Source organism: Chelonia mydas, chromosome 1 (assembly GCF_015237465.2).
Source record: "Chelonia mydas isolate rCheMyd1 chromosome 1, rCheMyd1.pri.v2, whole genome shotgun sequence".
In the NCBI taxonomy this organism is placed as follows: Eukaryota; Metazoa; Chordata; order Testudines; family Cheloniidae; genus Chelonia; species Chelonia mydas.
Window position 1 is genome coordinate 333133944 of NC_057849.1, and position 16233 is coordinate 333150176.

The 16233-nt window shown below is 41.8% G+C and overlaps 1 protein-coding gene across 2 annotated transcripts in view; it reads right to left on the minus strand.

Moving 5' to 3' along the window:
* Positions 1–16233, minus strand: part of CAMK1D (calcium/calmodulin dependent protein kinase ID) — a 367151-nt gene that overhangs the window by 13085 nt on the left and 337833 nt on the right. The window contains exons 7-10 of one of the 2 annotated variants that reach the window (XM_007056552.4): positions 15927–16039; positions 14080–14158; positions 1401–1488; positions 704–842 (exon numbers count right to left, since the gene is read on the minus strand). In XM_007056552.4, the coding sequence (XP_007056614.1) occupies positions 704–842; positions 1401–1488; positions 14080–14158; positions 15927–16039 (419 nt within the window). Of the gene's footprint in view, positions 1–699; positions 843–1400; positions 1489–14079; positions 14159–15926; positions 16040–16233 lie in introns of both variants that reach the window. The other variant, XM_037889306.2, reaches the window with a different exon arrangement.

The following is a 16233-nucleotide window of genomic DNA, read 5'->3' on the forward strand; positions in this document are numbered from 1 at the left end:
TGCAGTTTAATAAGCCATTAGCATGCCTATTCAGTCGCACATATTAAATCTCCATATAAGAGGACCTGATCTAATGGCTAAATTTATATCCCCCATTTTAATTGGCTTTTTGTGATGTAAAAACCTCAAAAGATAGAGAGCAGGGAAGAGTAAATCAATGTTCAAAGGGTAGGTATAAAATGAACTTAATTGTGAAGGAAACCCTGCACTCTCCCAAATGATCCCTGTTGCTGCCACCTCACCCTTCCCTGACATTCAGAAAAATATATAGGGCAGGTGTTCAATCCCTTAGGCAGCTTTGAAATACCAGTCATGATGTAGAACAATCAAGACACTGGGCCAAATCTGGTCTTGTTGTAAGAGGGTATGACTGCTACTAAAATAAAAGCGATTTGTGTCCACTGACATCAGAGCCGATTTTCCCCACTGATTCTGATGTCTCAGCCAAGGTGTAAATATTACAGCCAATCAGAAAATTCCCCCCCCCCCCCCCCCAATGGGGAAAGTGAAAATACCGTAGGGTCAAATTTGTTGGGCTCACACAGAGCTGATGGGAGGAAAGCAGAGTGATACGAGCTTTGATCCAGGTTGCTGTCAAAGCTGTCACACATTGCAGGAGAGAACAACAGAGGGTGACTGCTGATTGATCATCGATACCCTGCTAGGAGCTGGCAGCAGCGTTGCTATGCTGTCACGTACTTACAATCCTTCCTGGTTGTTCCATCGGGAAGCGGATTGGCCAGGCTGAGGGTGCTTGCCACGCTTGCATTTGAACTGTCCAAGCTACTGCCAAGATGTAACTTTCTCATATGTCTCACAACTGCTGTGGCATTAAATGCTTGCTGGAAAGAGAGAGAGAGAGAGAGAAAAAAACAAACCCACAGAAACACTTGGTTGTGAATTTATTCTTTTCTTTCAGAATTGTCAGATATCTATTTTAAAATAATAACTTTAAGGAGTTACTCTTTCGTAAGCTAGATACAGAGAAAATAAAATAAAAAATAAAACCCGTTCTCAAGGCTTGATCCTGTAACTCTTACTGCCAGTGAGAAGCGCTTATGTAAACGCTGCTCTCTCTCACGGGCCCCTCTGTGTCCAACCTGCAGAAGACAGGAATCTGTTCTAGCAGCAGCTACAGGGCCTTGACTCTTTAGCTCAAGCTATAGCAACTCACATGTTTTGGGTCTGGAGGTTCCTGGTTCAATCCCCTGTACAGCAGCTGTAGCTTAGTGATGTAAGTAGCACTATTCTATCTACAATTCTGAGCCACAAATAAGATGTTGCATCATCCCTTTAAAAGACTGTAACACAATTCAGTGTACACGAAGGTAGCACATCCTTTAGAAAACAGGTAAGTGTTACTGGCTTGGAGTGTAACCCCCTGAGAATGTTGCACTTACTCTCCATTTGCTTTTTGCAAAGTTCTTTCGGATCTGAGCACTGACGGACTCATGGATATTTTTGCTGAGGGCTGTGTCCCCTGCAATCCTGAAACAGAAAAACAAGATCTTTTTACAGATTCTTTGCTCTAAAACAGCCATCTTTAACTGTAACACCTCTCGCTTTTATAACTCATGGACTCAAAGATTCTAAGGCCACAAGGAACCACGGTGATCGTCTAATCTGGCCTCCTGTATAACACCTGCCATAGAACTCCTCTGAAATCGTTCCTGTTTGAATTAGAGCAGGTCTTTTAGGGAAAAGATCCAATCTTGATTTAAAACATACCAGTGATGGAGAATCCACCAAAACCTTTGGCAAGTTGCTCCCATGGTTAATCACACTGACTGTGAAAAATTTGCATCTTTTTTCCAGTTTGAATTTATCTAGTTTCAACTTCTAGCCATTGTATGTTGTTATATCTTTGTCTGCTAGATAGAATAAGCCTCTATTATCAGATTTCTGTTCCCCATATAGGTACTTACAAATTGTGATCAAGTCACCTCTTAACCTTCTGTTTGTTAAGCTAAATAAATTGAGCTTCTTCAGTCTATCGCTATAAGGCACGTTTTCCAACCCTTTGATCATTTATAAAGGTGACCAGAGGTGGTCAGTGTAAAGCATGATTGTTCATCTATTGAAATTATGGTATCATCTATTCTAGGGTTTTTTGTCTCTGACTTCCCACTGTTGTTACCACTGGTTTAGACCAGTACTGATAGCATTGATGGGAGCATTAGTGTAACAAAGTGCCGAAGGACACTGGCATTTTGACCACTGTGTAATGTAGACTCAATCTAAGCAGGATTAGACAACGTGGTGGTTAAAAGGCCACCTATAATCCTGTCTCTGCTAGCACACCCAATGTTGTTTCCATTTTATTTTGTTGGTGTGTGGCTGCTTTCTAGTACAAATACAGATCTGGGTAAAAACACCAGTTTTTTCTTTTACTATATAGGATTTCTAAAGTTTTAGCATGAACATTTTATCCTCCAAACACGTGGCAGTTTCCAAAAGAACTCCAGCCTGCCTGAATTCTGTTTGCACTAGAGATTTTCCTGCCACACCAAAATGTATGGAGTTGTTCATCATAACTAATGTAAGTTTGCACTCAGTAAAGCAGATACATGGAGTCTCTTAGCAAAGAAACGTGGACTGTATGAGATTAGCTCAATCTCCACAAGACACAGCGTTAAACATTTCCAGTTCTTGCATCAATAATATATTTATGCACAAAGGGACAAATTCATCCCTCCTGTAAATCCAGTTATCTCAGTGGAATTACATGTGGGGTAAATCTGACCCATCAAGCCAGAAGGGCTATTATAACAACAGTCACAGGAGTCAAGGATACCATGCCAGAGGACAGAGGTAAATCCTTATTGTAAACCTGGCCCAAGTCGTGGGGCTGAAACCAGGAAGTAAAGGCTGGGCTCCTGGGTGATTTCACACATTCATTACCACCTGAAACCTTCAGACTAGCAGGGACCTTGGCAAAAAAAAAAAAAAAAAAAAAAATGCAAGAGACGGTTACAGTGCCCCCAAAGTTTCTTGGAAGCCAAGTGACATTGCAGAGAAACTGGAGAGGATGCAATCCGCCACACTGATAAATCTGACAAGTCCAGAAACATTGACATCTGCAGTACCTTCCCAGCGGGAGCACAAAGGGGCCTACAAACTGGTAAACAAAGTCATTCATAAATTTCAGGAACACTATGCCCCACGTATGAATATTGTCAGTGAAAGAACAGTTGCTTAACAAGGTACCAGCTGAGACCATTATACCGTTTGTCTGCAGGGCTAGTGGAAAACTGTGCTCCTTGAATGAAAGTTTTAATAAACTGGACAGGAACAGTTTATGTTTCCCACTTGAGCTTGTCCAATTTTATTTTAGAAACAAGGGCAGCACCACTACTTGGGAATGTATTTACTTCTATAATCTCTTGCTTTTACTATTTTAAAGGTGCTCTAGAATGCACAGCTGTAGCTCACGAAAGCTTATGCTCAAATAAATTTGTTAGTCTCTAAGGTGCCACAAGTCCTCCTTTTCTTTTCATCTGCTATACGCGACTCTGTAAGGGGCCTGGATTTCATAGATAAGCGATACTTTCACAGTTTGGGGATCATTTTCTGAAGATCAGGTGGTGTTTTGACCATTGTTTTCAAGGCTTCCAATGGCTTATGATCTGTTTCTGCCTCAATCAGTTTCTGCTCGTAAACATATTCATGAAACCACACCCAACTAAATACAATTGTTATCGTTTGTAAAAACAATTTGTCAGTTTGGACATAATCCTGTTGCGTGTTAGCCAGTTCTTTCCCTGCTCTGCCACCGAGTTCCTGTGTGACCTTGGACAAGTCATTTACTCTCTCTGTGCCTCAATTTCTCCATCAGTAAAATGGGGATAACAATATGTCCCTATCTCACAAGGGTGTTGTGAGGATAAATACATTAAAGACTCTGAAGCATTCAGCTACATAATGGGGACCATATATCTTTGTAAGTATGGGCAATTGTCTTGCAGGACAACCCTCAACCAATCATACAATAAAATAAAATAATAATAATAAAAATAATAATGAAATAAACAAGAAGAAAAAGACTACTTTGTACTTATATAAGTCCTTCCATCTGGAGGATCTCAAAACACTTTTTAAATATTAATGAATACTGCAGGTGGAAGCTATTTAGAAAAGGAACATGAGTAAGGCCTCTGTCCAATAAAAAAGGACTGGAATAGAGAATGGTTTCATGAGGTGCTGAGTATCACAAAGGACTGGATGAAGACTAGCTAAACGGACTGAGCTTTTCATTGCTGGGTAACTGGCTCAATCTGGCATACGTCTACCGTATCTGAAAGTTGTTATAACCTGACCGCTCTTTGTGAGAAAGCTAGCCTTTAGTCTGGTTATGAATGGAGAGGTATCCGCATCACAAGCGACGCTAGCTGGCATCACTGTGGACAATCTCAGTGCAAAGGTCAAGGACCAAATGAGCCCTAGGAGCTGAACTGTCCTCGAGGGTTGAGGTATGAAGCCCATTGGTAGGGCAGTGGGTAGAAGCTGGTTTTGTGGATACATCCAAGACTTCAGAAGTCAGTATGGGAAGTCTGACAACTTTCTCAAGAACTCAGGGCCTGCTCCAATGAGGTGTGCTTGCAGTGGGAACTGCGGGAGCTCAAGAACTTCCAGGAAGGGACAGCAATGGCCAGGTTGTTATTGCCATAACAAGTAGCACCTTCCTCCACAAGTAGTTCCCTGGAAGCTACTGGGACTGTTCATCTCGAGTAAACATAATAGAATCTAGCCCTAAAGTTGCAAAATAAATTAATGTATTCATCACATCTTATTTTATCTAATCTGATTTATTTTATCCATCTATCTGGGTTCAGTTCTACCTTTACTATCTAGCTAGACAGAGCATTACTGAACTTGAAAGGAACCTCCAAGAGGGACAAAAACAGTACACTCCCTTTTGGATGATTCTTCGGCAAAATACTGCAAGCACATATTTCTCTCAGCCTGCCCCTCCTTGCCCACAAGGGCAGTCAGAATCTTTCATCGAGTATTATCTTCAGAACCCTCAAGCTTATTGAAGGCAGCCAATTCAAACTTTCTACGGGCCAAATACTGCTTGGAAATACTCTGGAGTATGACGACATGAAACGTGGGGTTAGCGGTGATGGATAATGCTGGAGGAACATAACAGTTCTGATTTTATATACACATATACAAACACACACACACACGTGCATACAGTATCGGAGATACTCCAAAATAAATAGAGTGCAGGGATGAGCCGGAGAGGAGTTTGATTTCATGCTGTTCGCATCCCTGGTTCTCTTCAGGGAGCCATTTCACACTTTAAACAACACTTTCTGAAAACAGAGCTCTTTGTAAACTCTTCCTCCCCGGATATGACTTCTTATCTGACTAGTGCGTCCAGCACACAATATACACTTAGTGGGACTATTATAATTTGCAGGGGCCCAAGCAATAGCAGGACAACAAGCTTCTGCATGGGCAGGGGGAAATCAAGCCCCCTCTACTACTTATATGGCTCCCCCGTCGCCAGACTATCTGAGTGCCTCACAGTCTTGACTGGATTTATCCTCACAACACTCTTATAAGGGAGGGAAGTGCTGCTATTCTCATTTTACAGACGGTGAGGTGAGGAAGACAGTCTAAGGTCACCAAGGAAGTCTGTAGCAGAGCAGGGAATTGAATGCAGGTCTTCCAAATCCCAGCTGAGCCCCATAACAACTGGACCATACTTCCTCTCCTAGGCAGGGGGGCTGGAACAATGCTGAGCGCCACTGAACCAAACTGTAAACCTGTATATAATGGAAACCATTTCAAGCCAGGGGGAGTGGCAGCACCCGCTGCACCTCTAGTTCCAGCATCTATGCTCCTAGGGAGCATGTAAGTGATCTGGTTCCTTTCCCTCCAACCTGACTGATGGAGGCTGAGCTAGGGCCAGTTCATGAACCACAGACCTCTCACGGATTTCAGAGTGACAGCTCTGTGTATCCTGATGGAAAAAAATCAGACCTTTGGGTTTCTACCTCTCGCTTTCAATCACTTCACTCTGAGCTATGTGGCTATGTGCCTTAGAGTAGGATCTGAATTCTGCCCTAGCAACGTACTTAATAGAGACAAGGTAGCTGAGGTAATATCTCTTCTGGGACCGTGGAAAAGACAAGCTTTCAATCTCCACAAAGTTCTTCAGGTCTGTGGAGCTTGAAAGCTCGTCTCTTTCAACAACAGAAGTTGGTCCAATCAAAAATATTATTCACCCACCTTATCTCTCTCATACCCTGGACCGACAGAGCTACAACAGCACTGCAATAATACATTTAATAAACATAATTGCTATCATTGATACTAGCATAGAAAATATTAAAATGTATCAAGCTGCAGCAAATCACAACCCTTCTTTTGTTACCCGAGTTTTCCATGTCATTTTCTGAAAAGTCACAGTGGAATGATGAAATCATATATTCACCTTTGCAACAAAAGGTAAACGATAACCCAGGCAAAAGAGAGTATAAATCACCTGTAGCTTAAGCTGGAGAAACTGTGTAAATGTGCAGATTATGCAGTTTAGGATGTAATCATCTCTACCAACAGGGCTTAGATATTGCACTTTTTCTTTTGCAATACTTCATTGTAATTATTAGCCTCCTTTTTCTGCCAACTCTGAGTTTAAACATACCGTCTTCCTGCCAAGGCCATTTGATTATAAACAGAAAAGCAGCACATACACACAGGCATCTGGGGAACAGATACAGTTCAGAAAAATGGATCGTTGGGAAGAGGCGTTTCAATTTCTTAGGCCCTGATCCTGCAAACACCTTAACCACATGAGTAGATGTAGACACCCAAGTAGTTTCACCAAATTCAATGGGACTATTCAGGTGCATAAAGTTACTCACACATTTAACATTTGCCGGGATCAAGCCCTGAGTTTTCCCAATTTGCTTGTTTGCTTGGGAATTTTTTATTGAAAAGATGTGATAGTTAAAGTCATAGGCACACTTTGCAGTGAGCTATATCTGCGTAGGTGCACGACTGGGATAACTAATGAATGCAGTCATTGTTGTAGTCGTGTTGGTCCCAAGATATTAGAGAGACAAGGTGGGTGAGGTAATATCTTTTATTGGACCAACTTCTGTTGGTGAGAGAGACAAGCTTTTGAGCTTACACAGGTTGTCTTTGGGTCCCGAAGAAAAGCTCTGTGTAGCTCAAGCGCTTGCCTCTCTCACCAAAGGAAGTGAGTCCAGTAAAAGATATTACCTCACCCACCTTGTCTCTGGAATAATTAAGCCTTTCTTACTGGGCAGGTAGTTTTCTCTTGCATAGTTAAAATGTTTATTTCCACAATCAAACTCTGATATGTTTTGTGAAACAGTTTCTTTTATTTGAATTTTTACCTCATTGCTTGTGACAGATCCCAAAGACCTGGCCTCACAGTAAAACATGTAAAACAGAGGAGGAAGCAAGAAAATATCATTGCATGCATAAACTGATGGGCTCCCTCAGGAAGGTCAATGCCACAATGTTCCAGGCCCTTCACTCAGGGCACAAGTTGTTAGTTAAACAGAAAATTTAGGCATAATACCAAAATGAAGGCATTCCTCTGCCAGCACGGGCTACATTTCCCAGAGGCTTTTCCTCCACCTCTCTTAGCCCTGCCAGGTCTTTGCTCTGACCCAGCAGCTACTACAAGAACCTACCTCTTCCCTGCAATTCTGCAGCTCAGCTGAGCTCTTGCTGGTCTTTATAAGGTGCTCTTCAGGCTATCACCTGACCCCTAACTCCATAGCCTCAGCTGGGATGCAGTTGATTACCACAGTTGGGGCTTGGCCCTTGGCCCTTAAAGGGCCAAGTCACCTTGTGACAATGTGGAGCTCTCTCATCTGTTCTACTATTTATTATTTGTAGAGCGCCAATTAGATGTTTTATATCCAGCTGTGAAGACTATGGGTCAAATCCTGTCCCCTCTGAAGTCAACAGCAACTCCCATTGACCTCAGTGGAGCCAGGATTTCACTTTCTGTCCTTCTATCCCAAAGAGCTTAAAAATCCAATGCAATGTGACTCTTTTCCTCTTAGCCTCAAATAAACTTTTATCTTCTACAGGCCCAGTCTTGCAAACACGCAAATAGTTTTTACTCTCATCAGAGCCCCATTAAGTTACAAGGGTGTGCTTGGGAGAGTCAGAGTTCTGCAGCAGAGTATGACTTGCAAGACCCTGTGACGTCTGCAGGAAAATATGGCACGTTCGGGTGAGCTCTTCATCCAAAATCTCTGGAACTGTGCACATCGTTCATTTACATCACAGCCCCTGGCATGATGTAGCCTGTTTGGAAGGTGAGATTTGCAAATGAGTATTTATTTGTGCTTAAAACTAAGGGTATGCATGGAAAGGTGGTGCCGGCAGATCCCTAGGTCTGTTTATAAAGCCACAGTAGTGTCTCTCTCTGTAACCTAAATACCTATGCCATATTTCAAAGTGTTGCAACACTGTGTGGCACAGTAGGAGACAAGACCTCAATAATGGACTTAACTTTCCATTCACTGAGTCTTATAGGCTCTGGAAAGGCAATAGCTGAATCCCCAGAGGCCTTATCACTATGAAGAACGCCCCCTCACCCCGCACTGCCAGATGACTGGTGAAATCAAGAGGCCCAAGCTCCCCTCCTTCAGACTGACGGTAACGCAGCCTAGTGCAAATGAAGACAATGGTTAGAATGACAGAGGGACCAGTAAAAACCCCATCACTTCCTGGCATAAGCAAACAGGTATGAAAATTCTCTTTGATGAATGACTGAGCACAGAGCAATCCCATCACAAAGACATGGAGAAAGCATGGAACCGGGGGCAATATCCACGGGCGTGTTTGGTTCATTCTAGATTGGCCTTGCTTCATTTTCTGAGATGGCATTTTATTACTATAGCATCCTAGAGCCTCACAAACATTCGTGATTTGGTCTCATTCCAGTGAGGTACATAACTACTACCCATATTTTATAGACAGTTAAGTTCAAAAATAGAGAGATCAAGTGACTTAGCAGCACAATCAAGGACAGAAGCGGGTCTGGAGCCCACATGTCCTGATCCCTCAAGTCCTTTTCTTTTACCATGAAAGCGTTCAGTCTCCCAGCTAGACTTTAAGGTTTACTTATCCGGGAATTAACGGTTGGGATGAGGTGGGAATGTAGTTAATACTTTAAACTTCCCTGCTGCAGGGATAGACTAGATCAGTGGTTCTCAACCTTTCCAGACGACTATGCTCCTTTCAGGAGGATGATTTGTCTTGCGTATCCCCAAGTTTCATCTCACTTAACTACTTGCTTACAAAATCAGACTTAAAAACACAAAAGTGTCACGGCACGTTATTACTGAAAAAACGGCTGACCTCACTTTCACCATATAATTATAAAATAAATCGTTTGGAATATAAATATTGTACTTACATTTCAGTGTGTAGTATATAGAGGAGTATAAACAAGTCATTGTCTGTATGAAATTCTGGTTTGTACTGACTTCATGAGTGCTTTTTATGTAGCCTGTTGTAAAACTAGGCAAATATGTAGCTGAGTTGATGTACCCCCTGGAAGACCTCTGTGTACCCCTGGTTGAGAATCACTGGAGAATCATTGGACTAAGCCTGTCATTTACAATTCTAACCTCTGATTCTTGGTGTGACGTTATACTCCATATTCTTTATGGAAATATACCTATGACAAGGATGTGGCATAACTCAGATATACTTTATGCAAGATGGCTCATGTAAGGTATCATTGAAAAGGTTATGATCTATTGAATGTGTTTATTCAATTTGTATGCATGTACCATTTTTGTATCTGAAGCTAGGAATATTGACCATGTATCTGTATTTCAAATGTGCTACTTTGGGTGACACCCACAACCAGCCCTTCAGGTAAAACAATGAAAAAGCCAGACAGGGCTGATGGCCCTTCAGCAAAGACAATGGACTGTGAAAGAGCTTAGTCTTCCTGTGGATGCTCCAGACAGCCTGCGAGTAATGGCTGCTACGATCCTGCAGAGACATGGGTCTGAGTCACCTGATACTGGACCCCACCTCTTGGGATGCCAGTGTTTTTCCATTGGAAGATAAAGGGTTCCCGCCATACACAAAAGCTACATAAGGCAGGGGAGTGACATCATCAGGGCCTCCTCTGCCTCCCCACCCAAAGAGACACTGGAAACACCTGGAAGCAAGAACTGAACCGGGGAGAAAAGAGTTGAGCCAGGCTGGAAAGTTGAGTAATAGCCTGTGAGTAATAATACCTGAAGTTTCAAGCTGCAGCTGGCTTTCAAGAATCTCTGTAATCTGCCTGAAACAACTTTTAGGGCGAGAAATTACAATTTGTAGCCAATTTCTTTAGTGAATCAAGCTTAGTTTGCGTGCTTTGTTTTATTTGCTTAGTAATCTGCTTTGTTCTGTTTGCTATCCCTTACAATCACTTAAAATCTGCCTTTTTTAGTTAATAAATTTGCTTTGTTTATTATGAAACCCGGTTTGTGCAATTTCTAACTGGGGCAGGAGGGCAAGGTCGTGTGCATATCTCTCTTCACATTGCGGAACAGGGTGAATTTTTATGGGCTTGTACTGTGCAGATTCTTCTATATAGCGCAAGACAGTATACCTTTGGGTCTGCCCTGAATGTTGGGGCAAATTCCTGAAGCTGAGTCTTCCCAGAGCTGATCTCAGTGTCTGTGTCTTTCTGCAGCTGGGTGTGGCCCTGCCTGTGTGTGTGCTAGAGGAGGCTTAAGAGCTTGGCTCAGCAAGACAGGTTAAAAGGGGGCCAATGATGGCAGAACAGGTGGGCTCAATGTTATCTCAGCACATCAGGTGGCACCTTGAAGGGGGGCAACTCGTCACACTTGGATTCAGCGATGCTTTACATAGCTGGTAAAGGCCTTATAAATAAACCACTGTCTTGTAAAGCCACACTTGCAGAAAAGTATCTCTGCAACAGAAATGATTGAAAAACTTTTTTTTAGTTGATTTTAAACAGAAAGTTGGATTCTGTGCAAAGCAGCAAAATTTATGGAGCATGATTTTCCACTGGCCTCTGGCAACAAGTTGCAAAAAACAACAACAACAAAACAAACAAACAAACAAAAAACCCAAAAAACCAAACAACACTTTTTATCTTCCTGCTCCATTGGTAGGGCTCAGCAGCTGTGTGCTGGTCTTGCCACGTTTCTTTATTATAGTCCAGAAACCAACAGTGATGTCACCAGGCCAAGACTTGGATTTGTACATTTTGTGTAATTTGGATAATAACTTTTCAGAAGATTTGTCCTTCAGAAATATAAAAGGTCATCCAGTTCCCCCCTGGGAGTTGCATTTCTGGTTCTTTACTCTTTATTTGGAATATCCACTTCTATCACTTGGTTAATTTCTTGAGGCTCAGAATTGTATAATTTGAAAACACTTTTTTTCCTTCACAAAAATTACAAACAGTTTCCCAAATTTCCTTTTTGTTACCAAGACAATAGATACTGTTATTGATGGGACAGAGGAGACTTGCAATGATTTATGTTTTGACTTCTCCACATTTCTGGTTCATATTGATGCCGGTCATTGATCTTGCTAATATTTTACATATGCAATGTATTTATGGTAGTGGGTAGGTGGAAGGATGAAGACAAATAATCTCAATTTCCTAGATTATTTGCCTGACATCCTCCATGTCTCATGTCTTATTGTTTATTATGAGAAAAGAGATATATTGCTCTTTTTTCCAGTTGTTTTTGCCCCTTTGATTGCAAAGACTGAGTATCAATCTAGTTGTAATCACAGCTATTGTTAGAGCCTGCAGTCATTTTCTGATGTGGTATTCTAGTTATGATAAATCCATGCCATTATGCCAAGATTTCCAGGACTATCACTTGCTTTGTATACCTTCACAATTCATTGACCTGCATCACAAGTCACTTGTTAACTAGAGGAGCAAACCATGACCCTAATTTTTAGACATTGCAATCAGCAAGGAAACCAGCATAGCAAGAAACATGTTTTTGCATTGCACTGATTTCTGAACATCAGGTTACATCCCATACCATTACACAATCTACTGCTAGGTAGAGGGGGATAATTTTCCTATAGGTGAATGAAAGCAGCATCAGTCATATGTTTATAAATATGGGGTATTGCAAGGCTCATTGTGCCCAGACAATCAGCAAGTGATCATAATCCGCTACAGCTCCAGTATTCTGCTGTAAAAAACTTGGAGACAATCTACCTTTTCTTCTGTCCCAGAATTTAAAGTAACAATGAAATGCAGACGAACCAATGAACTTCAGTGAAGGGTACCAAACACCCTGAATCCTAATCTAGGAATCTGTTCCATGCTACCACTTTTAAGCCTTAGTGAAACGTAACATGTTTTTTAAATGGATAACGTACTGTGCACCCAAGCTACATAATTTGCAAACTATGCTACAAGCATATTACACGTCAAATCCAATTTTAGTGCCAGGTACCTAGACAAGTGTGCTACATGTTCAAGTCTGCAGTGGGAGCAGTTCTGAACAACAAAGTTCACTGCTCCTCAAGAGATCAGAGCATATTTTTTGGAATTTCCATGTTCCAGATACATGAAGCAAGTGACTGTTATGTTAACATCTCTGCATGTTCATTTTATGCCAGTGCTGTAACTTGGCTGCATTCAAGTATACTGCTGCAGTGGGGTTGTCCAATGTAACTGAGTGCAGAACTTGGCCCATTGTGCTCCAACTCCCCCACAGGACAAGTACTGCAGTAAATCAAGCTACTGAACTTATTATTGTTCAAGCTCAGCAACTTTATAAATGGCTATGGGTACATGCAGGATGAACTTGAGGTGCGGAGGAAACACATTGGTCAGTGTACTATCCACCCTTATGAAACCGCAGAATGCAGTGATATTTTCAGTAGCTGTGATGTTCCTGAGTGGAAAAGGATTTCTACTGTCATTGATTCCAGTATCCTTTCCTTTGCAATTATTGTCATTATTGTACAATTCCCAAAAGCAGCATCTCACAGCACCAACATCCCTGCCCTAAAGGATTGTATCGAAAACTGTGATACCCGGAGTGCTTAGAATGATGGCCTAGTGCAGTGGTTTTCAAACTCTTTAGACTGCATACCCCTTTCCAAATAATGTAGACTACTGCGTACCCCCATCTGAGATAGGGTCATAATATACCTATGATTAGATTGCCAAGTCTTATTAAATAAACTGCGTTGTCTGCCAGTACAGGATTTTTATTGTGTACGCCCTAACGAGAGTTTGTACACCTTTTTTGAAAACCACTGTCCTAATGGACAGGGCACTGGCCTGATACTCAGGAGATGTGGATTCAATTCCTGCTTCTGCTGCAGACTTTTTGCATGATATTGGGCAAGTCACTTGTATGTCTACACTGCCAAAAAAAGTGTGATCTTATGTTGGGTTCAAATTGCGGTGAAGACATAGTCACTTGAGGGGGAGTCTTGGGTTGAACTTCAGTTGCTAGCCACATTGTGTCTGTACTGCTATTTTAACCCAAATTAGCTAACATGGTTAGTTAATGCCAGTTAAGCAGCGCAGACATATCATTGTCGACACTGTGCCTGTGAATTGTGGATGATATCTCCCGGTCTCCCTGACTCACCAGGGTGTTGTGAGGCAAAGAGTTTCAGTAGTTGTTAGCTCCTCAGACTCTACTTGGATGAGGGCCATATAAGTAAGCAGATGGCTAACTTCAATTGCATCCCATTGACTTCAATCTGCGTTTTAGCAAAATGGGCCAAATTCTGCATTGATTCATGCTGATGCAACCTTACTGATGCAACCTCACTGCCGCAGTATAACTGAGGGCAGCAATTAACTAATTATTCAAGGATTTCAATGGGACTACTGGCAAGCTTAAAGTTTTTGAAGGTTCAGGGCCTAATTTCAGACACCCTGGAACAAGCAGGGAGAACTAGGGGCCAAAGACTGGGGTTGCAGCAATAAGTTACTCAGCAAAGGCTAGTATACAGCATAGTGCAGCAAACATTCCCCTTTGAACACACAAATTAAAGAAAAGTCTCATTTCTTGAGGTCATTGCAACAGAAGTACTTTGTTAGTTGCTTACCATGGGTGCCGGGCTGCTTGCTCACAGGTATATCTTTTGTTAGGGTCTTTCTCCATCAAGTTCCGAATAAAATCTTTAGCTGTAAAAAATAAAATAAAATAAGCAAAAGCAATTGGGCTGACATCTGGAGAAGCAAGGACACACCGTGGTATTTAAAGGTTCGTCTTAACGACACTGATGTATGACACGATGACTGTCTTCCCCTTTCCCTCCCCCTCCCGCCCACTCATACAGGACCCTCATCAAAATGAAGTGTGCCATTCATAAGACTAGCCCAATAGGCAAGATTAATAATAATAAAGACACAGGAGTCAATTATCAAATTTGAGCACAGAGACTGAGCATTCCAACTCTTTCTTAGGGAGGTCAGACAGATATTTAAATTTCCACATTCCTATTTTAACCATTTAATCATTATTTAATAGGTCTCCCCAGAAGTAAACTAGCGGCTTCACAGAAGACACAGTCATTGGCCTCAAAGGATTTGTGTGCTACATTTTAAATGTGACACCGTGAGTGAGGGGATGGGGTGAAGAAGGACGAGTGTTACAGAGCCTGTGATTACTCATTTCAGTCAAGTCACATCTGGGTGGTTCTGTTAATGTTTTGGCTTCTGTTTTTTAAATATCAAATATAAGAAAGATAGGTGGTGAATGTGATCAGCTCACTTGGGCTTGAAGCAGTGTGTGTTCAGGAGACTTTTAAATGGAGAGAAGACCATTGAAGGGAGGACATCAAAGGTGTATGGGGCAGCCTGAAAAATGTGACCTAAGTGCCTGTCTGAGAAGCCAAATTTGGAATGAAGTGGCTTGATTTAGGCTCCTCGTGTTAATCTGATCTATTTGAGGGAGATTCCCAAAAGCACCCTGGGGATTTCTCAGGAGAAGTCCCACTGACTTTCAGCTTTGTGCTCCTAAATTCTCTAAATCTTCCTCTGCATGGATTTCTACCATCACTGTGGTATCTGGGCACCAGATGTACACAGTATGAAATTTTGTAGCACTAGGAAGTTGTTAGCTGCCCCAAGCACAATCCTGCCTGGGACTCCAGTACATAATTGGGTGGTAGCCCATCCTGCCACCTGTGCTGTGGTGGATACACTGATATTTTTAACATGCTAATTTGATCAGAAATAGCACATGTACATCTGTCTGAGCTGGAAATTATACCTCCAACGCCAGTGTACACATACCTTAATACCATGCCTGGGTTAAAGAGGAGGTCTGTGGCAGATTCATGAAGGGAATCCAGAACTTCTGACTCCCAGCCTAGTGCTATAACTACTTGACCACATGCCCTCCCTTCTCAAGGGACTGATGGGATTTTTCTTTCCTTGTTGTTTTAGCCATTTTCATTTGGAAGCCATTGATTTCCTGGGTTTGCTTCTTTCCTGTTTACACTGCATAGCTTCATCAATCAGGCCAGCAAACACATTCAGGAAAAAAAGCTGAATTATTTTGTTTTCTATTACTGGAGACAGATGAAAATGTGCATTTTATTCAGATATGGTGGAAAAAAGAAAGTATGTTGTTTTCTTGGGGCTGAATACGAATTCTCATGTCATGGGCTTCTCTACAAGTCAAGTTTTGGTGTTTTATGCCTGACGCTGGGAGGAGACAGGACTTAACTTGAGGCTCTCATAGAAATAATTTCCCATGATGCTTAAAAAATATTTGGGTTAAAAGCCTGCCCTCAGTTGAACATATAGTTCCCTCTGACCTCAAGTTAACAGGAATTGGGCATACTATGGAGATCCAAATTTCACCCTTGGAAAGTATGAATGGTAGACTTCAGTAATATGAAGGAATGTGCAAGAAATGGCTATTGCAATTAAATGAGCTCCTTACCAGACTCTGAGATGTCATCCCAATATGGAGAGTCAAATTCATATTCCGCCTTAAGAATCTGCTCAAAGAGCTTGGAGTCATTTTCATCATAAAACGGAGGATATCCACAGAGCCTAAGAAACAAAACAGATCAGGGGATGTGAAACACTTTAATCGCTTTCTGGGGAGAAGGTAACAAATGAGGAGGAGGAATTCATATTTGAGAATCATGGCTGAAATACATGGCACATTCAAGCTTCCCAAAAGAGTCACGTGCTTCTCTAATAGATGCTCTCTTTTGTCAGGAACAAGTGCCTTGTTGCAGCTA